The sequence below is a fragment of the Miniopterus natalensis genome, chromosome 1 (assembly GCF_054644295.1).
Source record: "Miniopterus natalensis isolate mMinNat1 chromosome 1, mMinNat1.hap1, whole genome shotgun sequence".
Classification (NCBI taxonomy): Eukaryota; Metazoa; Chordata; class Mammalia; order Chiroptera; family Miniopteridae; genus Miniopterus; species Miniopterus natalensis.
The window spans coordinates 1873291-1897728 of NC_142081.1; the positions used below are offsets into that span (position 1 = coordinate 1873291).

General features: G+C 64.0%; 1 protein-coding gene across 1 annotated transcript; it reads right to left on the minus strand.

Moving 5' to 3' along the window:
- On the minus strand, positions 1-23677 carry ASPG (asparaginase). Its single transcript, XM_087813724.1, has 16 exons — positions 23596-23677; positions 16072-16180; positions 15311-15422; positions 13634-13759; positions 13125-13208; positions 12644-12770; positions 8959-9071; positions 8052-8234; positions 7842-7955; positions 7169-7291; positions 5686-5781; positions 5274-5437; positions 2830-2916; positions 939-1038; positions 536-616; positions 1-21 (listed from the first exon to the last, which is right to left on the minus strand). The coding sequence occupies exons 1-16, from the start codon at positions 23675-23677 to the stop codon at positions 1-3; spliced, it is 1722 nt and encodes a 573-aa protein (XP_087669850.1).
- Positions 23678-24438: the final 761 nt, after the last annotated feature.

Consider the following 24438-nt stretch of genomic DNA (forward strand, 5'->3'; position numbering starts at 1 on the left):
TTAGACACCAGGCAGCACTTCCTGAAATGAGAGGTCTCCTGAGCCCCGGGGCCAACAGACAAGCCCAGGCGCCTGCAAGTGGGGCCCAGCCTTTCATCAGGGAGGGACCCAAGGACTGAACAAATCCTGCCAGCCTTGAGAATCTTCCAGGGATGGAGTGGGGGTGGGGCTGTCCTCTGGGGCCTGGCCAGCACAGCCTGGGAGGCAGGCAGGGGCGCCCAGCCCGGTGGGTCCTGGGATAGGTGGGTCAAGGCGGGCAGGACACACAGCAGAGGCGTCTGAGTACCCTCCGGGCTCGAGGACCTTCTTGGCTGTGGCCGGGGCCTTCCAGTGCTGTGGTAGTGGCGGCTGACAGGACAGGATCCAGGAGGTCTGAGGCGGCCTTTCCTTCAGGAAGCCCTCCCTGACTGCTCCCATCTCCCTCCGGCATTTTCACCTCCCCCACACAGTGTGCCCGCCCACAGGAGGGGCTCTGACCCAAGCTAGGGCATAGCCGCAGGGCTGGGAGCGGTCAGCCCAGCCTGGGGGGACTTACCGGACCTGGGTCCAGGACACCAGCCCCACCCTGGAGACTCTGCAGAAGAGTCACCACCTCCAGGTTCCCAGTGGCCTCTGCCTGTGGGAGGGAGCCCGAGGGAGGAGCTGTCCAAGGGTTACTGACCAGCAGCCCTGCCTCCGCCCAACCTTCCCTGGTCCAGGAGACCCTCCCTGCCTCCCACCCCCTGCCCAGCACACAGGACCCCCATCTTCATTCTCATCCCCACAGCTCTGGGGACTAGAAGGGGGACATCCCCCTCACCCGGGGCTCCCAAATGTGAAGTGTGTTCACCAGGAGAGTAAGGGTATTTGTGGGAGAGGCAAAGGAAGGGGAGTTGGTGAAGCTGTCAGGGAGGCCTTCCTGGAGGAGGTGGTGGCTTTGGAGCACTAGTGGCACTCACAATGAGCAGAGCACTGCGCCCGTCATAGCCTGGCTGCCCCAGGTCGGCCCCCGCCTGCCACCACGCCCGCAGACCTTCACTGTCCGCCCTGGAGGCTAGCCTGGGAGGGGAGCCAAAGAGGGGGGCCATCAGAGCCTGCTGGGCACCCACCCATCCAGTCCATCTGCCCACCTGCCTGCCTCACGGCATCTTTACAAAGCCAGCCCCAAACCGCTGACCCAGCAGCACAGGGCCCTGGGGCAGGAGCGCAGGAGTGGGGCAGCCTGGAGTCTAGTTTCACCCAGCGGAGGTGACTGTGACTCAGGTCATGGGTGTGCACACACACGCACACACACGAGCATGCACACACGGGCATGCAGGCACGGGCTCACGCTCACACCCCACCTGCTGAGAGCGGCACGCCAGTTTCACATTTCACAACACCGCTCTCCCTGGGCGGGGCCCAGAGGCCCAGGAAAGGCTGAGGAGACCAGAGGTTCAAAGAGGACATGGGGAGCTGGAGCCCAGCAGGCTGCAGGAAGGGGTCCTGGCGGGGACAGGGTCCTGGGCCTGCCTGCCCTGGAGAAGTGCAGGGGGGCACTTCCCAGGGTCCTCCTCAACCTCCCACCCTCTTGGAGGAGCCCACCCCCATGGGGAAGGGCCCATGCCAGGTGTGCTGGCTGGGGGTGCAGGGCTGGGGGGGAAGGGCTGCCCCAAAAGTGGCCCTAATGACCCTATTTCTAGTCAGGAGCAGCAGCAGCAGTCCCCACTGTGACGCTGGGTAATTGCTGGGGTGCATTGCACTGGACAAACCACCAGCTCCCCTGGGACTGCCTCCCAGACTCCTGCCACCCCCACGCACACCAGACTCTGGGGAGGGTCAGCCCAGGACCCCCAAATCCAGTCAAAAAGCTCCCGTGGGACCTGGCTGACCCAACCTCTCTCTGCCTCAGTTTCCCTGTCTGTCAGTGAAGCCAACAAGGCCCACCTGGGGGTGCAGCCCTGAACTGGAAGCCCCTTAGTGCCAAGACCAGGCCCCACAGGTTCAGTCCAAGCCCCTCCCCCATCACCTGCTCGCCAACCTCACAGTCTTTCCTGAGAACAGTGGGCAGGGGGCGAGTCCGCCAGCAGGACTGGACCCCCAGCAACACTGAAGACCAGGCTGGAGGGGAGAGGCTGGGGGCCAGTGGGGTCTTTCCACCGCACCCCATATGTGTCCGGGGCCTCTGGGGCCCAGTGAGGCTTTGCTGGCACCCAGTCGTGGGGGTGGGATGGGGGGTCAGAGCTTCAGGTTCTTCTTCCTGTGAGCAGGCGGCTCACCCCTCCTCACTCCAGCCAGTCACCCTGAGACCCCACTGTTGTCACCCACTCCCTGGGCCAGGGGGCTCTGAGTTTCAGGGATGCACACCCCAGCCACGTCCAGCACCCCAACCCCAGGTACGCCAGACAGGCCTCTGCCCTCCTGTCTCCACTGCCCCCCTCGGTTCCTTCCTCCCACCCTCCACTGCCTCAGACCCCCTGCAGGCAGCCAGGGCTGGACACGGGAGTTCTGGCGAGCGAGGGAGAGGGAGCGACAGGGTGTCAGAAGCACCGTGGGGAGGGACCCCAGGGATGGAGGGAGGGTCTGAGCTCTGCAGCCCCGGGCTGCCGTCTGCCCAATGCACCTCCAGCACCCTCACCAGGGAACTCCAGGGCCCACACCTCCCTGGGCCTGTCCCCCCAGGCCTGCCGCGATGGTCGCTCAGGACAGCTGTGAGGTCAGTAATGCTGGCGGCTGGCGGCTGGTCACTGGTGGCAGACGGCCGTGCCTATGAAACCCCCACCCAGCCAACCATCCCTCCCGCAAGCCTGGCTTCCCCTCCCGGAGCCTCAGCCCCAGGTCCCCGGGAAAGCAGATGCCTGCAGCCCTCACCTGCACAGCTCTGTCCCAGCCTCCTCCAGCTCCTGGGGGGACAGGCAGGCCCCAGCTGCCCGGAGGAGCCTGATGACACTCTGGTGCCTGCCACGGAAGAGGGCATGCTGACCGTCTGCCTGGCAGCCTCTGCCCAGACATGACGGGGCCTCAAGGCCTGTGCTGGGGACCAGGAGCCCACCTGGCCCAGATCAGAGCCCCACGCCCAGCGCTGTCCAGGGCATTCTGATTTTGCAGGGTGGGGGTCAGTCAGCCCTGGCTCAGAAGTTCTTCCACCCTCCCCACTGACTTTCCCCTGCCTATCTGGGGGTCGTGGCACCCCACAAGTACCTGGGGACAGCCCATCCTGGAGGACAGCCTCCATGCCAAGCTGCCCAGCCACACTGCGCACACTCACCCTGGCCAGGGCTGGGCCTGGGGAAACTGAGCCAATGGGGCCCAGGCTCTGCCCTTGGGGTGGGGAGGGGAGAACACCAGGGTCGAGCTGGCGCAGTACAGGGCCTAGATGTCGGCAGGTGTCCGAGGCCGCATCACCTGGGCCAGTGGGGTGACAGGGCCTGGGGGAGGTGGGGTGGGGTGGGGCTCGGCAAGGCCAAGGCCACACAGCCTGCTGCCATGGGACAGAGGCCTCGGCCGCATGACCGCTAACCGACCCCTCTCCCCAGAGTGTCAGGGGAGACCATAAATCCACGGTCTCCACACCTTTAGGGAGGCTGCGGAGGAGGGTGGGACCCCAGGCCTTGCTACCCACCCCACTGCCAAAGAGCCCTTCTGGTGGGCTGGCCCCTCCGTGCCACTCCAGGGCACAGCAGGGCCGGGTTGGGGAATGAGGCTGGGAGACCGGTTTGGGGGGTATTGTGACAGCCGGGTGGGGATGAGGGGGTGGGCCCCGGGTGGAGTGAGCTCATTGTGCTTCCCACCCACACCCCAGGATGCAATCTCCAGCCAGATCACCGGGTATTGGGGTGCACCCCGCAGAGCCCCTCACCCTCCTCCCACTGCCAGGCCCGTTCTGAGGACCCGATGCTCCCAGGAGCCTGGGAAGGAAGGTGTGGCCCCATCACCCCTTCACCAAGGGTGATGCACCCCAGGGCTCACGGCAGAGGGGGGCACCCAGGACTTGACCCTGACGGTCTGGTGGCTCAGGCACAAACACCCTTGCCTCCCCCCATGAGACTCATGAGCACCCCTCCCTGAAATACCCCAGGATCCTGCAGGCCAGGTTCCCACCCTCCCCTGGGAGGAATGCCAGGAGGCGGGTCCGGGGCTGCTGCAGACACTATGTAAGACCGGCTCTGCCCTGGGCACAGGAAGACTCCCCATGGTGAAGAGCAAAGCCTGGTCCCTGCCCCGGCACATGCGTGTTCATGTGTGCACACGCACAGCTGTGTCCAGTGCTGCTCTGGGCACACGCATGGGCAATGGGGAGGGACGCCAGAGGGACCTGCCCCACCCTGTCTGGAAGGTCTTCCCAGTAACTTCTATGCCAGGAGGCAGTTAGACCATGGGCCAGAGTCCCACACCCCCGTCACCTCCTGGCCACCCCCCTCCCCCACCGAGTTTGGACTGTCCATCAGAGCAGGTGAGTTTGGCCCTCAGAGAGATGCCAGGGCCTGGGGAGGCAAGGAGATGCCCCACCAGAGGGCATGTGGGCATCCTCAGGCCCCCACACCCAGGCCCCAGGCCCACTCAGCCGACCCCAAGGGGAAGGGGTCAGAGCTGGGCAGCTCTGGTTGGTGACCACCAGCCTGTACACGTTTTATTTCTACATTGGTCCTCACAGCTCCTGGCAAGGTACAGCCCACAGCAGGAGCATGGGGTCAGGAAGCCCCAGCAGAGACCTCCAAGTGACCCCAGCCTCGCCCCGGCTGCAGGGCAGGACATCCCCACGGGCTCTCTGCCCAGTGTCCTTTGCCCCCTCCCTCAAGGAGACCCACTGGGCACACCCAAATGTCTCAGGCTGGGACCCCGCCTTTAAGAAGCAGGGGGAGGGGCCAACTTGGGGGAACTCCTTCCACTACCCTGCAGGCTGAGCCTGTCCCGAGGGCACCTGTGTCCACCCCAGCCTGACACCTGGCACTGTGCAGCCTGCCCCCCAAGAGCTGGGCGGAGGTTTTCTCCCCTTGCCCACCCCTCCCAGCTCCCAGGTGTTTGTAGATTTGGGGAAAAAACATGAGATTCCCTTGAACTTTGTTCATAGCGTTTGTTTTTCCCCTAGGGTCTTTCTGGGCCTGCTGGCTCAGCTGAAGGCCGCCTTCTCCAGGAAGCCCTCCAGGCTGGGGGCGGGCAAGGCTCGGGGAAGCACATGTCCTCCACCCGATCCAGCTTTGCCCCAGGAAGCTGTGGGACCACAGGCAAACAGGCAGCTCCCCCACAGGCAGCTGGGTCCAAGCCCACCCCAGGTGTCTCCCCTGCCCGAATGTCCATCGCAGTACCCCTGGTACCTGCCCCTCACGGCCAGCAGCAGTGGGCTGAGGCCATCCTCGTTGCGAGCGTTTGGGTCCATCCCTCTCTGCAGCAGCAGGGTAACCACCCCGGCATGGCCCTTCCGGGAGGCCACATGCAGTGGAGTTTGACCACTGAAGTCCTCCCTGCTCAGGTCACTGCCCTGGAGGGACACAAGGACATGTCTCCCACTGAGGAAAAGCTGGACAGGGTCAAGTGGACCACAGGGAAGGGGTCAGGGTGCACCCGAGGGTAGGGCTCAGCACAACCACTGTGCCCTTTAGCTGCAATGAGGCCCCAGACTGGTGGACCAGGGCACGGGGGAGTGAGGGGGTCCCAGGGAAAGACCGTCTTGCCACCCCCAAAGCCTGGCATGGCTGGGGTTGGTTGCCAAGGGGGCTGGGGGCTCACCTGTTCTGCAAGGGCCTTCAGGGCCTCCAGGTCGCCGGCGTGGGCCGCGGCACAGGCCAGGCTGGGGGCCAGGGCGTCTCGAACAGCATCTGTCTCCTAGGTGGGGAATGCAACACCTGGGGCCGTGCCTTTCCCTGGGTCCCAGCATCCCCAGAAGCAAAGTCCAAGACATGAGGCCACCATCCAGCTCTGTCCTCGTCAGCTGTGTGACCAGGGCCCACTACCTGGCCCTGAGACCCATATCCGGGTCTGTCTGCACCACCTTCCAGGATACAGGGACATAATTACCCCGAGGCACTGGCTTGGGGCAGACTGGCTTGGGCCAGGCCCCTCTCCTGAAAGAACCCTGCTCACACGTCTCCAGAGCTCCCCAGCACCAGGAACACGTGGGGCTATCTAGGAGCTCCCCCCGATGCCAGAGGGCAAGGGGTCCCAGCAGAGGCCCCCGCAGGCAGCCCTGCACCTGGCTCAGCCCATGCTCAGCCTGCATGTATGGCCAGGCCTGACCACAAAGCTGCACCCTAATAACAGGCCACACACATCCTCACCTCCCATCTGACCATCACCCCCCAGGTAAGCTGCAGTTAATACCACAAAGCTCTCCACGACAAGTCCATCCCCACCCCTGCTGTGCTGAGGGGAAACTGAGGCACGGGGAGTGATCCAAGGCAACCCTGGACTCAGAGCTCTCTGTTGCCTGCTAGGCTCCCATGCCAGGGCTGGACGCTTCAACAGAGGCCAGGTTGGGTGTGTGATGGGACACTGAAAGGCCCCAATCTCCCCTGCAGGCCTGATCCAGCCTGAACCCCCAACCCCAGACCCTGAGGCACATCCTTGGCTCCTCTGCCCTTTCCTGGGTCCGGGCAGCCTGGTTGAGAAGGAGAAGGGGAGCTTGAGGCCGGAAAGGCCAGGGGGCCTGGAGCCCTCACCCCGTGAAGCCCGTGCTCACAGCCTGGGAGACTCCTGAGCAGGTGGCGCTCCCTCCCAGCACCCAGGACCTGAGTGCCCCTCACCTCACTGAGTGCCCCCACCTCACTGGCCCCAGCACCCAGGGCCAGGGCCAGTGCTCATGGCCAGCCTGGTACTGTCCCCAACTATCTGGTCAAGTGGCCAGCTGTGCTCTGCCCACCATCAACACACTGTGAAGTCTCCCCTAGACTGCCCAGCCCCTCCTCGCATGCCGCTCCATGAACCCTGCAAACCCTCCCACCACAGGCCTTAACCCAGAACCAGGTGGACCTGAACCCAGAACCAGGTAGACCCAGGCCCAGAACCAGGTGGACCTGAACCCAGAACCAGGTAGACCCAGGCCCAGAACCAGGTGGACCTGAACCCAGAACCAAGTGGACCCAAGCCCAGAACCAGGTGGACCCGGGCCCAGAACCCAGTCAAGCCTGGTGGTTTCCTGCTTGCACCCTGGAAAGACAATGGCTGTGGCGGGCACCTGGCACACCCCGCGGGACCCACCCGCACTGGGCAGTACCTGGCTCAGGCTGAGGAGCTGGGCCACCCCAAGTCCCCGAGTGCTGCTCTGAAGGGAGGGCCGGCGCTCGTCCATCTCCGCCTCTGGCAGCGTCATCTCCCCCCGGAGGTCCCTGGTCAGCAGCTGGGGAGGAGCGCAGGAGGCCCGGGCCCTGAGCCGGCAGCCCAGCCCAGCCCGCGGCCAGGGCCCCAGGTGGGCGCCGGTGAGGGCTGCCCTGGGCCTCACACTCGGTTTGGGCTCCGTCCTTCAGGCCTGAGCATGGTCCAGACCAGGCCCTCGCAGGCCGGCCTTACCCTCCAGCCCCACTAGCTCAGGGCCCGCAAGGCCCCAGTAGCCTCGGCCCAATCAGAGGGCCTGGGGCGGCTGTGTCTGAGGCCTGCCTGGGGACTATCTGGGAGCAGTTTGGGGAACCTCGGGGGTGCCAGGCCTGAGGCTCCCCGAGAAGGTGAAAGGACAAGTGGGGCCCAAGGGCAGGGTCAGCAAAGGGTGCAGGAGCGTGGGCCTCAGAGCAGGCCCTTTGCCCCTTGGGGAGGCCTAGATCCCTGCCCCCTCTCCAAACTCAGACACACACCCCCGGACGGGGCCCCATTGCCTGCAGGTCAAACCCCAGCACACCCTCAGGATCCCGCTGACACAGGTTCGGAGCCCGTGCCCACACCGGAGAGGCTCGCACCTCCTTCCTGTCGTCCAGGCTCAGCCCGGGCTGGCCCAGCACATAGGACAGCTTGGCCAGAGCGGCCTCGGACGTCATGTCGAAGCCGGAGACGATGCCCGCTCCCGCCGCGGCCTGCACGGAAAGGGCACAGCGGTAAGCGGGGCGCGGGTCCCAGCCCAGCGGGCGCCCTGCCCTCGCCCTCCCTCTCAGGCCCCGGCTCCCGCCCACCATGCCCGCCGCGTAGTCCGAGGTCACGGTGCCCTGCAGACAGTGGGTGCAGTTGAGGATGAGGAGACCTCGGGCGGCCGCTGCCTGCAGCTCCCTCAGCAGGTCTGGCTTGGTGGGCCCGTTCCCCGAACCGAAGGTCTCCATGACCACGCCCTTTAGGGGGGGCTGCAGGAAGGCCCGGACCTGCGGGACCGGGCGGGGGTGAGGCCTTATGCTTCCCTCCCCAGCAACGGACCCACAGGCTCACCCTGCCCCTCTGGGTGCAGCCAGACGCAGTAGGGCTCCCTGCTGTGCTCCCAGGGTGGCCGAGCTCCCAGGGAGGCCAGGCCCCAAGCCGGGGCATGGAGAGCCCTGAGAGGCTGCTCCCCACTGAGTCCCCCAATGGGATCCACGGTCCCTTTTAAGAGTTTGAGGCCATGGCTGGTGTGGAGAGAAGCAGAATACGGGGGAAACAGTCAGAGGAGGTCGTGGGGAGCAGGCTGCCCCCATCCTTCCCGGCCCACCCCATCCGTCCAGCACACAGCCCTGCCGATCCGCACACAGCAGGACGCTCCTAGCCGCCAGTGTTTGCAGAAAGGTCCTTGCAGCCAAACACACGTGCAGGGTTCCCGTTACAAGCGCACATCGCAAAAAAGGTGAGATTGGGTCCCGAAGCTTCCAAGGAGGGGGAAAGGGTGCAGGTTGCCCCTACCCCATGACACGCAAGGGTTCCAGGCACAAGGGTGCTATGCGATTGCAATTCTCCATGTGCCTGGGCCTGAGGGCAGCCTCGGGGTGGTGGGAATGGGGAGTAGAAAAGGGGACAGGATGGGAAGGCAGGCAGGGCAGAGCCAGCTTGTGCAGGCACTGGGGAGCCACGGGGGGCATGGGAGCTGTGGAGGGCACACTCGGGTGGGCGGGGCCCTACCAGGGTGGCGGGGATTCCAGGGTAGAGGCGCAACAGGCCCACATCACACTCCATGCTGCTGTGCACCACAAGCTGGTCTTTCCCTCGGACCTTTCGCACCAGCTCCCGGTTGACTGTGAGGACAGAGGGACCGTGTGGGACCCAAGAGCCACCTTCAGGCCAAGACTCCAGCCCAGACCCTCTGCGCCACCTGCCTCTCTCTGGTGTTTTCAGAGCCCTGAGCCTTCACCTGGCCACCAAGCCCTCCAATGCTCTGGCTTGTGTCGGGCTCTGTGGGGGGCGTGGTGCTCAGGGGCGAGCAGGACCCCCAGGGATGGAACGGCATTCGAGGCAGAGGGACCAGCACGTGCAAAGGCCAGGAGGCACAGCAGATGAGGCACAGCTGCAGGGTCCCTGGTAAAGTCTGCTGCCCTGGACCCCGGGAGAAGCCGGGTGGCATTCTCAGCACAGTCAGCCTCACCTGCCCCTTGCTGGGCACCTACCCTGCACCTACCCAACAAATGAATGAATAAATGAATGAATGAATGAAGAGTCTTCTGGACCCCTCACCTTTGGGGAAAGAAAGCCTCAATCTGATACACCCTGAAGTCTCAGATGCCTAATGTGCGCCCACCCCACTCCCCATGCCAGGGTGGGTAATAGCAGCTCCTAGCCCTGTGGATGGAAAGGGGCAGATTCTTGGGGTCGGTGTCCCTTGAGCCCGCCGTGCAGAGGAGCTCCCCAGAAGGTCAGTCTCTCAGAGTCTGAAGGTTGCTGCACCTCCAGGACCAGCCACAGGTGGTGCACGGGGTGGGGGTGGGAGGACCGGGGAGCAGTGCAGCCTGCAAACCTCAGAAGCCCAGCACCGAGCACGGGGCCCACCTCTCAGACCCTCGGCAGCCTGGATTGGCAGAGGCGGAGGTGGATGACCCCACCGGCACGGCCTATCCCAGGTGTGGGCACCGTAGAGACCCCGGTCCCAGACAGGCTGCCCAGAGAGTCAGGCGCGGAGGCAGGAGGGGCCGGGGGCTCCAGGACCTCCACCCAGGCCTCCTCCGGCCCCCATGGTGGGGAGGTGTGAGCCTGAGTGCCCCCTGCTGTCCCCGGAGCAATCCACACATGATAATGAACTAAGAAACACTCCAGGCACATGCCCTCTCACGGAGACGGAGATGGAGGGGGCGGGCACCGGAGGGTGAGCAGCAGCGAGGAGCTAGCCACGCTGAGGCCAGGAGACGCCCGGGCCAGGGCATCAGTCAGGCATCCTTTAATTTAGGGCCCGCTGCCCCGGCCGGGTGAGCAGATAAGACGGCGGCGGGTGGGGCTGACACCACGGAGGAGTCATGGCAGAGGGGTTTACGGAGACAGAGGGCCACCCCCACCCAGACGGCCCGCCCCTCTGAGAGCCCATGGAACCCAAGTCCTCTGCTTGGCCTGGAGCTGACCGTCCCACAACCAGAGGGGCCCAGGGGAGGAGGGACGGTAGGAGGAGCTTGTGGTGGGGCCTCCAAAGAGAGGACGTGGCCCCCGAGCCTGTGCCCTTCGTCTGCAGCGGCCTCTCAGAGGGCAGTGAAGATGCAGGAAGCCCCTGAGAGGGGACCCTGCTGGTGGCATCACCCTCTGGCTGCCTTGACTACACCCTGAGCCCAAGGGCCCGCCAGCCACACCCTGGGCCTGGGCAGAGCTCCGTGTTTCTCAGCACCAGCTGCCAAACCGGACAGGCCTGGGCGGGCGGGGCCGGGTTCTCACACCCGCACGCCCCCCCACCCCCTCAGTGGGAAGCAGCCTGGGATCACGGGCCTGGGGGCCGAGGGGGCCTCTTCCCTCCGGCCAGCCTCAGCCCTGCACCCGCCAAGCTGCTGGGCCTGGCAGAGCAGGCGTCCCTGTGCCCGTGGCCTGCCCGGGCTTGGCAAGACACAGCCCAGCCCTGGGATCCAGTGAACTCCTCCACACCTGCCCGTGGGCTCCATCCCCAGAGGCTCCACTCCTGAGTTCCATACAAGGAGTGACTCAGTCCCCATGGGGGAGGGGGCCCTGCTCCTTCCTTCCTCAGCTGGCTTGGGGTGGTGCACATGGGCAGAAGGGGCTGAGTGCCACCACCCAGCAGAGGCAGGGAAGCCAATCCATCAGCACCAGCATATGAGCCACCTCCTCCAGGAAGCCTCCTGTACTGCTCTGGTCCCCAGCCAGCAGGAGGGCCTCACCTGGTCCCTGGAGCCCTGGGCATTCTGCACACATGTGGGGTGCACCAAAGTGTTCTGGGCCTCGCATCCCCTGGAAGGCACTTGGGAGAACGGGCTGGGCAGGCTGGGGACGGGAAGTGTGGGGTCAGAGCACCGGAATGGGATTCAGGGCTCAGGGCCAAGCCAGTGCCTCCCTCTGTGGCCCTTCCCCTCTCTACCTCGGTTTCCTACCACAGGGTCTCCTCCAGGACCCTGGACCTCCTGGCAGAGGAACCCGGGCAGCCAGTAGAGCCCACCAGTCACCGCCTGATGCCACAGCCAGTCACCACCTGACTTGAGATCCAAAGGTGCTGGGGGCTCTCAGGGTCACATGACCACCCCACCCCGCCAGGAAAGAGCCCGTTCCTTCACCTGCTCACACTAAGACCTCTAGGGGCTCCTCCCTGGCTGGTCTCCAGAAACTGCCCCCTCCAGGCCCCGCAGGCCCAGGCAGAAGCCCGAGTGGGCGAGAGGCCACCTCTGCTGTTCCGAGGGCTGGACGCTTGGTCAAGCAGTCCAACCGGAAGAGCCGCCTGGGTCCTGCGCGTCCCACAGAAGCAGCCCCACCCTGAGCAAGGCTTCAAGGCCCCAAACACCCCCACAGGAAGGCCCTGCCCAGACCCTGACCCAGGGACCACAGCTGGGGGTGGGGCCGGGGCGGGAAAGGTGCTCCAGGGCCCTGGCTCAGTCAGCAAGTGAAAAGACACAGGCCAGGCTTGGGTTGTCCTTCACACACCCGGGCCAGGTGGGTGGCAAGGCAACTGGAGAGAAGCCACACGTCACAGGAGCAGACGGTCCGGCTGTCCCAGGGAAGGGCTGCCAGGGTGCTAGGGGGGCGTGGGAGGAGTTGGCCATGCCCGCCTCAGCCCGGACAGTGGGAGACACCATGGGGCTGCAGACAGAGGGGACTCTCCTTGGGCCACTGAGGTGGCCCTGAGTCAGCCGAGGCCAGGGCTCTGGGCCCAACAGCCTGGCCGGAAGCAGCCCCCACACCCAAAGCAAGGGGTGGGGTGTCCTCCCTCGGGGAGTCTCAGGACACATGACCTGCTGGAGACACAGGGGTGCTGGGCTGCCTGCCAGGCGCAGGGAACAGAGAGAGAAGGTCCCAGGGACGCAGGAGGATGGCAGAGCCAGTCCCAGGGACCCAGGAGGATGGCAGAGCCAGTCACTGCGAGGGACACCTGGGCTGGGGGCCACATGGCCTGAGGGGCACACAAGGGGAAAACCCCCCAAATCTGCTCCTCCTGGGGAGCGACCCCTGGCCCAAGCTGGGGTTACCTGCTGGGGCCCCCCACTGGACAGCCCATGCAGCCCACCCTCTCGGAGCAGCACCCCCTCCTGGCTTCTCCCAAGCCCAGGGCAGAGCCAAGCTGTGCTGTCCCAGTTCCGGGACAGCGAGTGTCCCCAGTCGGGCCGTCTCCCCACCCCAGCTCCCCGCAGGATCCACAGTCGCTCTCCCCGCTGGCCCCATCACACCCGCTTACTTGTGACGTCAGCGCCCACGACAGCCAGAGGCGGCAGGTTGGGGGAGCAGAAGGCGGCAAACCTGCGCGTGTCCACCTTGGTCACCCGGGTGCCCCGAAACAGCTGGTTCTGGAAGAATAAACAGACCTGCGGGAGGCGAGGGACAGCGGTGTGAGACGGGCCGAATGCCCCTCCCTGAAGCCCCTCCCGGGTGTCCCCTCCCCTGCAATGTGAGGGGCCCAATCTCATAAATGACTCCTGTGTCCCACGTGCCTGGGAACAATGTTGAAGAGGGAAAAAGACACTTAGGACTCTGTGGACATGTCTGTTTTCATGGAAACTTACACACGTGTAAGAGAAATACATGTCACCGGGAGGGAGATGCGGGGACGCCCCCTCCCGCTTTCTGTTTCCCCTGTTTTCCTGCGTTCCGTGTATGGCGCTTACAGGGGGAAGGGCAGGTCTTCAAAACCCAAGTGCCGCCCCCGCCGGGGAAGGTACCTCAGGGATCACGTACTGGCCGGCCATGAGCAGCGCCCCCAGCAGGTTCTCCCGGCCGTCATTCCACAGCGCGTGGATGGGCACCTAGGAGAGGTCACGGGCAGGAGCTGAGGCCCAGCCCAGCGCCCCCTCGGGGGCTGGGAGAGAGGGGGCCTGGGGCGGGCTCAGGCAGTGGGAGAGGGGCCTGCGGGACCTGCCCCAGGAGAGCCGCTCCTGCTGAACATAACCGCCCAGGCCAGGCCCCCAGCCCTCTGCTCCCCCTGCCAGTCCCCACACTGGGAGGAGCTCTGCCCACCCCCCGGGGGACCCCACCACTGCCCAGCCAGCTCCTTGGTCCAGAGGGCACCCCCCGGCCCCAGGCAGGACCAGCACACGGATGGACGGACGGCTCCGGCAGTGCTGGGGCTCCCTCTGGAGCTGCAGGGCTGAGCAAGAAGCCAGGACCCCTGGGCCCCCACCAGCTTCCCCTGAAGCCCCAGGAAGGCCTGACCCACAGAGCCGGGTGGTACCTGGGCACCCGTGAGGATGACGGTCTTCTGCAGGTTTTCCAGCACGAAAGCAAGCACAGAGGCGGCGAAGGCCATGGTGTCGGTGCCGTGGATGACCACAAAGCCGTGGTACTGCTCGTAGTGTCTCTGTGGGGGGAGGGGCGCGGGCTCAGGCAGGGCGGCCCTCACCACTGCTGGCCTCCTGGGACAGGGAGCCGGGTCCTCGCCACCCCCAGGAAACGGAAGGCCCCAGATGCAGAGTGGGGTGGGGTGGGCGTCGGTGGGACCCCGATTGTGGAAGGCCCCTTCTGTAAGCCCCAGCCCCCCTGCGTCAGTGGGACCCCGATTGTTGAAGGCCCCCTCTTTAAGTCCCAGCCCCCCCGCTCTCCCTGCCCCAGGATGGCCTCCTTCCCTAGCTCCTGGCATGAGCCCACAGTGCTGCAGGCCTGTGGACATTCCCTGAGGACAAGCAGGGGCCCCCTCTAGACTTCCTGGTAGTGTCACCCCCAGGTCATGCCCAGTCAGGACTCCCAAGGACACTGGTCAGTAGGGGATGCTGACAGGCAAACGGGGCAAGGGCCCTCCCAGGCATGCTGGCCAGCTCTGCAGGAATGAGGGTGGCTGCGGGGACATCCCCCGGCCACCACCTCCTGGAGGGCAGCCAAGACTGAGCCTTGGTGTGCTTGCGAGGGGCCTGGTTATGGGAGCCAAGGGGCCCAGCCCCTCCTGAGGGGACCGTTACTGAACGACCAGAAATCTGGCTGGAACCGCAGAGCTGAGCCACAAGGCGGGCTGGGGCGCCATCTGCCGGCCATGCAGGGCTCGGCCGCAGACGGGGCCACCAGGCTCCACAGGCCCTTTGAGTCCCGTGGTGGCTGGACCCTGCAGCCAGGACAGCGGTCCTGCGTGCTCAGCAAAGCGCTCAGGCACCTCATGGAGAAAGACTGGCCCAGACAGTGGCCGCAGACATGCCTACTGGTAGCCGAGGGGTCCCGTAGGCCTAGGGCCACGCACACGGTCCCAGACGCTCACAGTGAAAGGGTAGGTGGGGTGAGCACCAGGAGGCCGTTATCTCCCAGGCAGGAGACAAGCCCGTGACTGTGGCCCATGCCCTTGGCGGCCAGGGGAGGGGAGCCTTGGGATGAGCCTCTGGGGAGCAGGTGAGAAATGGGCCTAGAGGATGGGAAGGCCCCCACCTTGGAGAGCCAGGACCAGGATTGTGCAGGATGGGGAAGGGGGAAGACAGAGGACAGCTGGCCCAGGAAGGCATGTGCACTGGGTGCTGTAAGCCAAGACATGCCCTTGTGGGGTCCTGCACCCTCTTGTGGGTCCTAAATTCACTAAGACTATGGCTCCAGGGTGGGTGAGCAGTGGAGAGAGGGTGACGGGCCAGGTGTGGAGCTTGTCACACTGCGGGGAAGTTGCAACTGGAACAAACCAAGTGCAGGAACAAACCAGAACCGCTGTCTGGCACTCTCCTCTCCCCGGAAAGGACATGGCCCTCACTGCCCCTCTCCCCTTGCAGGGGCAAAGTCCTCCCTGCAGCTGGGGGGTGACCCAAGGGGCCTGGCACCTTTCTGAAGCTGCAGACCCACCACAGGCCAAGAGGCTTGTGTGCTGGCCTTGCCCAGCCCAGTAGCCCTGCGGGACTCCACAGTCCGGCCCACAGTCCCAGCCCCACCCACGCTCCCCAGCTACCTCAATGGTCTGGGCAATCTGGACCCACTCGGTGATGGTCATGTCACTGGAGTCGAAGAGGGGCTGGCACTCCAGCACCGTGTATATGACCCTCTGGTTGGGACTGGCTGGCCTGCAGGAGGCAGAAGGGTGGCTCCCACACTGACCCCTCCCCCCTTGGCCCACCCTGCTCCCCTCCACCTGGTGGGGCTCCTGCACCCAGGGCCCTGTGTCCCTGGGCTCTGCACATCCACAAACTCTCAGCATCCTGAGTACAGGGCCCGGCCTCCCTTCCACCAGAGTCCCCAGGAACAGGGACCGTGGTGGCTGAGAGGGGCCAAGGATGGGCCAGGAAGGGCTGCTCCGGGGCATAGTCACCCTCCCACCACCAGCTCTGAGGCAGGCCAGGCCCAGCCCCGGGTGAGCCAGGAGACAGCCTGAGAGGAGTGGCTGGCAGGAGGGAGGTCAGTGACCAGGAGGGCACCTCCTGGAGCAGCCTGCCAGCCATGAAGGGCACAAGCAGCCTGGGCCCAGAGCCAAGAAACAGGGCCCTTCATGCTGTGGGGAGAAGGGGCCAGCTGGCCGCCCCCTGAGCTGGTGGGGGTCTGAGGCTCTCTCAAAAGGGGACTTCGGTCAGTTTAAAGCCAAGGAAGTGGCCATTAGTGACAGCCTCCTGCAAATGGCTCCCCCGGAGGCCCTGAGTGACCGCAGCCTGCTCGATGGCCCTCCCCCGGGACAGCTGGCTGTGGCCCTGCCCGAGACCCCAGGGAGCCCACACTCACGGCAGCACCAGGGTGTCCTCAGGGAGGCCCCGGGCCCGAGCATGTTCCTCGTCATGGAACATGGGCAGTGTCCTCAGGACGGCGGCCAGGCCCTTCCCAGGGACCAGCACTGCAGACCGGGGGAGAGGGGTGGTGTCAGGGCTGGGCAGCCGCCACCAGCTCCCATAGCCACTGGCCCCTCCATTCTGTGCTGGGGGCCAGGCCTGGGCAGGGGTGCGGGCAGGGGCCAGGGCTGGCCCAGGTGAGCTCTGGCCCTCAAGGAAGTCAGAGGCCAGGTGGACAGGCTTTCGGCTGCCATAGGGCCCCATCTCCAGGTGAGGCTCAAGGGGCCTTGGCTGTCTGCAGTCTTTTTCTCATGTGCCCACTCTTCTGCCCCCAGTCTCCAGAACATCCCCAGACATGCTGTCAGAGGACTGCCAGAAAGTCCTCTGCCCCTGCCCTCTTCTGACCTGTCAGGTGCTTCACCCCAGCTCAGGGCACCACCTCCAGGAAGCCCTCCTTGATGTCCAAGCCCTGGTGCCCTTCCCACATGCTCTCCACAGCCCTTGCTCCCTTGCTGGACTGTGTGTGACTCCTCCAGGGTACAGTCCAGGCCCTCTGCCTGCAGCCTCCATGTCCCAGAAACACCTTCATGGAGGCCCTGGCAGATGGGGGGGCTTGTTCTATGCAAACCCTAAAAGGTCACAGGTGTGTCTCCCCGAAACAAATGACTCCTCAGCACAGCCTTCCATCCCACACTGCTCCCTACAGGTACCGTGACCTCGGACAGGCGGCTGACTTCCTGGGCGCAATCACTCCTCACCCAGGCTCTGTGGGGCTTTTCCCATGTGCTTGGCTGTGCCGGGCACCTGGACACAGCAGCGAGGACAGCAAGGTTCCCCCCTGCCCCATCAAGAAGTATCCTCGGGCCCAGCCGGCCTGGCTCAGTGGCTGAGCATCAACCTAGGATCCAGGAGATCACAGTTCGATTCCTGGTCCGATTCCCAGTCGGGGCACAGGCCCGGGTTTCGGGCTCAATCCCCAGCAGGGGGCGTGCAGGAGGCAGCCGATCAATGACTCTCTCATCATTGATGTTTCTCTCTCCCCCTCTTCCTTCCTCTCTTTGAAATCAATAAAGATACTTTAAAAAAAAAAAAACAAAAAACTATCCTCAGCTAAAATATGTAAGGCCTTCAGGACCAAGGTCAGTGGTCACTCCTGGGTGACAGGCTTGCTCCCGGCCTTCGAGTCTGCCGGGCGAATCAGGCCGCACTGCTGTGTAACAAACGGCCCCAGGCTGGGCCGCCAAGACAGCGGCGGTTGCTGTGTCAGTTCGGGAGGTGCTGGGGCCGTGTGTCCAGGCTCCCACGGCCATTGGCAGGATTCGGTTCCCCGCGTGGACCACTGTCCCTGCCGCCTGTGCACAGCAGCCATTCTCGGCTTCTGGAGGCGGCCCAGCTCCCGGCTCTGTCTTCAAAGCCAGCAATGGCGGGTCGAGTCCTCACGCTTCGAATCTCTCTGACCTCACTCTGCCTCACCTTTCCCATGAAGAGGCCCGAATGCCCGCTCACCTCACCCCTGAGGATCTGTCTTCTCCAGGCTGAGGACCAGGTTCTCTTCTTCCCGCAGGGACAGCAGCTGAGCTCAGGCCCCCACCCCTCAGCCCACTGCCCCAGGCCCTCTGCAGCCCACCCCAAATGTCCCTCCTGCCCTGCAGCTCCCAGCAGGTCTGCCCCCCCGCCCCTCGCCCTCCACCGGGGGCACCTGTTTCCATCTTGTTATGTGTCCTGACAGCTTGGTCTTAGGACCAGGGACAGTGTTTTCTCTGCTCTCCACCATCTGGAAGGTGCACCGACCGGGATGCACCCAGCAGCCAGTCGGATAGACTGGGGTTCCAGCCCTGCTTTGTCCGACCGTGCCAGCTCCCAGGAGAGCGTGGGTCACGAGGGGCCCAGCCCACAAAGGGCCTTTGTCGCTTGTTAGTGCCGAAAACAAAAGGCTTCGCTTTCTCCACTTTCTCGCTTCCCATGAAGGGTTCATCCGTCTGAGTTCGATAGATCCTACCGCGGAGGCCTGACAACAGACCCTTTTAATTGGAAAAACTTCTCCATTGAAAACAGGGAAACTTTTTCCTTGGAAAGCTGTCCTGTTGGTATAATAACTAGTCATTAAGATTCCATCAATGAGATGCAAGGACAGGAGTTAGAACAAAAATCACAGTCCGCTCAGACCGTGGCCCATTTGTCTTCCGATGGGTAACAGCTAGGACATAGGGAAGCTGATTGTCCTGCACGTAAGCAGAATGAGCCCGGCTGGCGTGGCTCAGCGGCTGAGCATCGACCTAGGATCCAGGAGACTGCGGCTTGATTCCCAGTCAGGGCACATGCCCGGGTTGCCGGCTCGATCCCCAGCGGCGGGCGTGCAGGAGGCAGCCGACCAATGACTCTCATCATTGATGTTTCTCTCTCTCCCTCTCCCTCCCTCTCTCTGAAATCAATAAAATAATTTTTTTAAATTAAAAAGGAATGGCGAAGTCCTACAAAAAAACCCTAAATCTCAAGGACTCGACTGGGGAACTATCAGGATGGAAGCTCCAAAATGGGGCCAGACAGCAACGCAGGCTCAGCTCCAGCCACGGCAAGGGTCCTACCCACGGCTGCTCGCCCGCCCGCAGCCCGAGGGGAAGCTAAAGCCCAAAATGACAGCGGCAATTACGAGAACTGTTCCGATTAGGTAAAATCATTTTAAAAGCGCACTTGGAAGTGAGGGTTCCCAAATTAGGCAAACAGAACTAGGCAGCTGTGTGGATGGGAAAGGGGCCACAGGCTAACCCGACAGCTTGGGGGAGGCCTTGGTGTCGGACTTACAAACCCAGAGACCAAAGTAACCACACAGGAGGGTCTGAAATTAAAAATTCCTAACTACAAGCAGGTCACGGCGGGTAGTCCTCTCCTAGGCCTGTATCTCCCCTGACAAAGGTCAGTCCTCACCTTAACTGAGCCTGTGATTGACTTCTTTGCGTCTCAGATAAAGTTCCTTTGAAATGTCAGAGCATCTCCTTTTCCAGACCCTCAGGGCACAACCTCGCACCAGAGCAGAGGCCACAGAACAAGTTTTCCTTCGGTTCCCACAGAGATGCCTCCTTGAACCCCAGCTGCCTGCACCACAGGCTTAACTTTGGGAGCCCACCGGCCTGCAGCCTCCGAAAATGAGACCCGGCTTCCATCGAACTTGACTTCTCTCAAGGCCGAGGCTGGTTTAGTGAGATACGGCCCATCCACCAGCCACTCCTGGAAGGTGACTGTTCTGAAGAACTGTGGGGGTTCAGAACGGCCACCCCAAGACGTGCCTCTGTGCTGTGCGACTGCTCTGAGCTAAAGGTAACTACCCGCAGCTCAGGAGAGACGCCTGCCCCTCCTTTAATGACCTGGAACTTAAACGAGGGGCCTTAAGAAGGGACGATCAGAGACACCTGTTCTCCACAGGGCAGGACAAACTTCTATTTACTAAACACCTGCTCTACTGTCCCCAACTTAGGACGTCTGTCCTACCCCCCCTTCCCTTTTGGTCTCTGAACCTCCCAGCATGGGTGGGTCTTCAACTCTCTCATGTATGTGGGGTCCCCATACATATGTTTTCTCTCTGAAAAACAAAGAAATATTAAAAGGTAATGAAAAAAAATAGCTATTAAGAAAATAATAAGCCCAGCCGATGTGGTTCAGTGGTTGAGCATCAGATACCCATGAACCAGGAGGTCACCAGTTTGATTCCCGGTCAGGGCACGTGCCCAGGTTTGGGGCTCGATCCCCAGTCGGGGGCATGCAGGAGGCAGCCGATCAATGTTTCTCTCCCATCGATGTTTCTCTCTTTCTCTCTCCCTTCTCTAATAATCATTTAAGAACATATTTATAAAAACATATATGTAAAGAAACAAATATTTTTCTGGGTGTTGTGATATTCTTGGCTTTATGTGATTTCCCTCGCCATCCTAAATAAATATCCGTTTTCATGCCTAAATCTGATTTTGTAAATTGTATTATTTTTCTTGACAAGGGCCCCCAGGCTTCAGGCCCTGCCACACCAGAGCCTGCCCTGCCTGGGCCCCGGCCCTGAGCCGCACACTCGGGGCCCGAGTTCTCTGCACCTGTCAGACAGGCTCCTCTGTAAGGGACAGTTTGCCCCAGAACATCAGGTCCCACCTGTAGCTTCAGCCATAAAAACAAGAACTGGGAGCTTGTGAAACCATGTTCAAGAAGGAGATCCGGACCGGGGACAGAGATGCCACGTTGCTGTGACCGATGATCCGCGGTCAGGACCTCCTGCGGCCTCCCAGGCCATCCCGCACCTTTGGCTGCCCAGCCCAGAAGCTCTGCTCACCCCAAGGCAGGTGGGGCAGAACTTTGATGCCAGGGGCTCTGGGCTCCTCAGCCTCTGAGGCTGCCCCGACTGCCACTGGGGTATCTGCTGTTTTTCTGTTTTTGTTTTTTAAATATATTTTTATTGATTTCAGAGAGAAGAAGGGAGAGGGAGAGAGTTGAAACATCAACGATAAGTCATTGATGGGCTGCCTCCTGCACGCCCCCTACTGGGGATGGAGCCCGCAACCCGGGCCTGTGCCCTGACTGGGAATCGAACCATGGTCTCCTGGATCCTAGGTCGATGCTCAACCGCTGAGCCACGCCGGCCGGGCATATCTGCTGTTTTTGGATTCATGATGCCCCTTGACCTGTGACATCTTTGATGAACTCAGGGACAGGACAAGCCAAGGGGTGTCCCTAGCTGCCACCCTCTGCCCTCCCCCACTGTCCTGACCTTTGGCAGGGCTCGGCCGTGTGGCCGTGCGACCTGCAGGACACTGTTTACCAGCAGGCGAGAACACACTCTGGACAGTGACAATCCAAACAGCTTTGCTGCGGCTGGGCCACCTTCCCCACTGCCCTCACCACCCCCGGGGACCGGGGCACACGTCAGCAGTGCCAGGCCAGTTAACCATTGACATCGACACCATCCTGATGGGAATTCCAGGGCCAGCGGAGCCTGCAGTCCCAAGTTCATCATCCCACCGGGCTGGAGGGCAGGGGCTTCCCGAGGCCTGGCTTCTTCGTTCATCTCTGGACGCAGAAAGGTCGCCACAACCTGTGTGTCCCCGAAGACTGGGCACCAGACACACCTCAGAGCAGGCCTGAGGCCTCCCTGATGTCCCCCAGGGTCAGGGTCACAAGGCCCTGGACCCAGGTCCCCTAGCTGCTCCTCTTCTAGGGGGACAACAGGGACAGGTCTCAGGTCTCTTCTTCCTTCGTCCCCTGGTCTTAACCTCTGGGCTACCTGAAGCCTTCCCAAGAGCGGAAGGGTCTGACAGTGGGGTCAGGTGGCACGAAGGCCAGCTGCTGAGGGGCCAGTTCCTTCTGGAAGCAGAGCCCTCAGCAAGCAGCCGAAGATGCTGCCGTGACCCCAGTGGACCAGGAGGGGTGCCTTGTCCGACACCCCAGGGCTCAGAAGACTGGCGTCCCCTACGGCTGGGGTAGGCAGGCTGCTCGGAGCTTGCGGGCCAGGTCCTGTCTCCCCAGGGTTACAGCAGCTTCCAAGCAGGCACCTGCTGACCTCCCCTTCATGGGCCTGACAACCCCAGTGGCCAAAGCAGGCTCTGGGGGACATAAGACCCTGCCCCATGGGCCCCATTTTCTCATGCTGAGGCCTCTGGTTCACCTTTCAGACGTGTGACCTTAGCAGCCTCTTAGGGAAACTTGGAGCCACAGGGCTGCTGCCTGGAGCCCATCGGGGACAGGGACGGGGGCACGGCTGGGACACGACATGGACAAGACGCGGTGTGGGCGGGAGCAGGGTCAGAGCCCACCTCGTCCCTTCACCCGGACCCTCGGGAATGAGGTGCTGAGCTTGACGGAACTGCAGTTGGCCGCGTGCCACACCTGGAGGGGCAGGCAGGGTGGACAGGGCCCCAGACGGAGTCAGCAGGCCAGCTCTCGAGGGAGCAGCTGCCCTCATACCCCAGCCCTGCTCCCCTGCCCGGGTCCACCCCTCCCTGACTCAGGCTCAGAGTCCGGCAGTGAGGCGCCCGCAGCCATGAGGCTCCCCAGAGGCTGCCTCTGTGACCAGCCCCTTAATCCTGTGCAGCTGCTGGTTTAAGGTCCAAGTTGAGGGACCAGCAGACCCTGGGGCCGGACGGAGTGTCGCTTGGCCCTCCAGGCATCCACCAACCAGCAAACTGTCCAGATCAGGATGTGGAAGGCACGGCATCTGATGGCAGGCTCCTGGCAGCCCAGGCGAGCCATTGGCCGGGATATGGACAGCCCTGTCCCGGGTGTCCGAGCCCCTCCAGGACAGGGTTCTACTCAGGTCTGAGTCCTGGGCCCAGCACACCATGGGCTCAAGAACATCTGTGAACTGACCACTGGATGTGGCAGATGGACTAATGGACCAGGGACCGAGAAGCAGCCGTTGGAGGGCAGAGGGCGGTGAGTAGCTGCTTCAGTGGACAGGGGTTGGGAAGGAGGGAGGAAGGGACAGGAAGTAGCCCAAGGACTGGCAAGGGCAAAGGAGGGTGTTCTCTGTTAGATCCCGGGGTGGGGGTGGGGGTGCAGGAGCTGAGTCAGTTCTGAGGCCGGGAGAGGTCAGGGCTGGGGGCGGTGACAAGGCCCATGGAAGGGCTGCTGAGAGAGGGTCCGAGTGGGAGGACTCCCCAGGGCCAGGTGCTGGGGCTGCCCCAGGTGAGACTCGCACCTGGGACAGCAGGGAGGAGCGGCTGGTTAGAGAGAGGGAGCCGGGAGGAAGGAGGCAGAGAAGGACCAGTGCCCGTGGGAACAGGACTCCTTAGGGACAGCTAACTGGGGACAGCAGAGTGGAGAAGAGGTCCCGGAAAGAGGCTGAGGGTGTGCCCTGGCCCACCTGGGGAGGGGCGCAGCACGTCCAGGGCCAAGAGGAACGTCTGGGGAAGGTACACCCCGTGTCCTGCCCGCCTGGGAATGCTGGACATTCTCGATGCTCTTCCCACTCCTTGGGGGTCCAGCTCCCCCCACACTCCCCATCCCTCACCCCCCACCCCGGCACTGGGTCCCTGGCTGAAGGCAGCACCCCTGCCCCAGCGACCTGCGGGCTGGGTGCCCCAGGGGGACCCTCACCCCCACACAGAGCAGTCACTCCCTGCTGACTCCAATCGGGCCGATGCCACAGAGGCAGAGAAAACAAAACGCCACCGCTCCCCAAAGCCACCTGCGCCTGAGTGTGTCCCCAAAGGCGTCAAAGCCCTCGGGGCCAGGGGCCAGGGGCCAGGGGACGGGTGGGGGGTCACAGCGCGCAGTGGTCCTAGTGAAGGCCTCGCGGCCCTAGGCACCTGCCGGGGGCGGGGTGGGGCAGGTGCTCCGGCTCTGGGTGCTGGGGCCCGAGGCCGGCAGCCCCGGCGAGAGCGGCCGCGCTCCTCCTGCCCCGCAGGTGCCGGCACCGCGCGGAGAGGGCCCTGCCTGCGCCCGGCCCGGGAAGGCGGCGCAGGACCCCCCTCCCGCCCGCAGCCCTCCCGCCCCGCGCACTCACCGCCGCGCTCGCTGCGCATCCCGATGGTGCCCCCGGTGTAGACGGCCAGGAGCCGCCGCTCGGGGCCCGCCGCGCGCGCCATGCCGGCCAGGGCCCCGGGGCCGAGGGACCAGAGAGGGCTGCGGGCACTGTAGGGGGCGCAGGGGACTTGGGGGGCTGTGGGCACCGAGACCCGGGACTGAGCGGAGGCGGAGAAGCGCTCTCGGGACAGCGGGGGAGGGGCGGGGCCTGCGGGGGCGGGGCCTGCGGGGGCGCGTGGAGCTTGGTCTGTCCCGAAGGCACCAGAGGGGGGCAGGGACTGCGGAGGTCAGGACCCATCCAGGGTGGGGCCTGCGGGGCGCAGAGGCACCTGCTCGGGGGCGGGGCACACTCCGGGGCGGGGCCTGGGCCTCGGGGGCGGGGCCCGAGCCTCGGGGATCCCAGTTCGGGTGGCAGCGGCCCCGGGGCTGGAGCCTCTGTGACAAGGGCGCAGGCACGTGCCGCAGGCGGCGGTGCCAGAGGACGCCGGCGGCCCCGGTGCCCCAGCTCAGCCGGCGCTGCTGACCTCCCTCGGCGTCCACTCCCGGGCGGGCGGGGTGTGGGCAGAGGCCCCAGCCCGCCCCGCGCTCCCCGTCCGCAAGGGCGCAAGGGGACCCCAGGGCGAGGGCCCGCAGAGGAGGACGGCGGCCGCGGTGGACACATGTGGAACCTGCCCGCCCGGGGCGCCGGCACCCGGCCTCACCCGACCTCGTGGGGACGCGACTGCTCCATAACCGCTCCTGAGGCCGCGCAGCGCCTTCGACACCCGCGGCAGAGTCAGTCTCGTGTTAACTGCCCCGTGGGGCGGGGTCTGTACCGTGGACT

Bases quoted from the DNA above. Each gene is read 5' to 3' on its own strand.
- ASPG (XM_087813724.1), bottom strand. From the start codon at position 23,677: ATGGCGCGCGCGGCGGGCCCCGAGCGGCGGCTCCTGGCCGTCTACACC. The intron at 9,072-12,643 runs GTAAGCGGGTGT...CTGTCCTCACAG, and splicing joins CGTGGGCGCTGACGTCACAA to TCAACCGGGAGCTGGTGCGA. The intron at 5,438-5,685 runs GTGAGCCCCCAG...GTGTCCCTCCAG, and splicing joins TGAAGGCCCTTGCAGAACAG to GGCAGTGACCTGAGCAGGGA.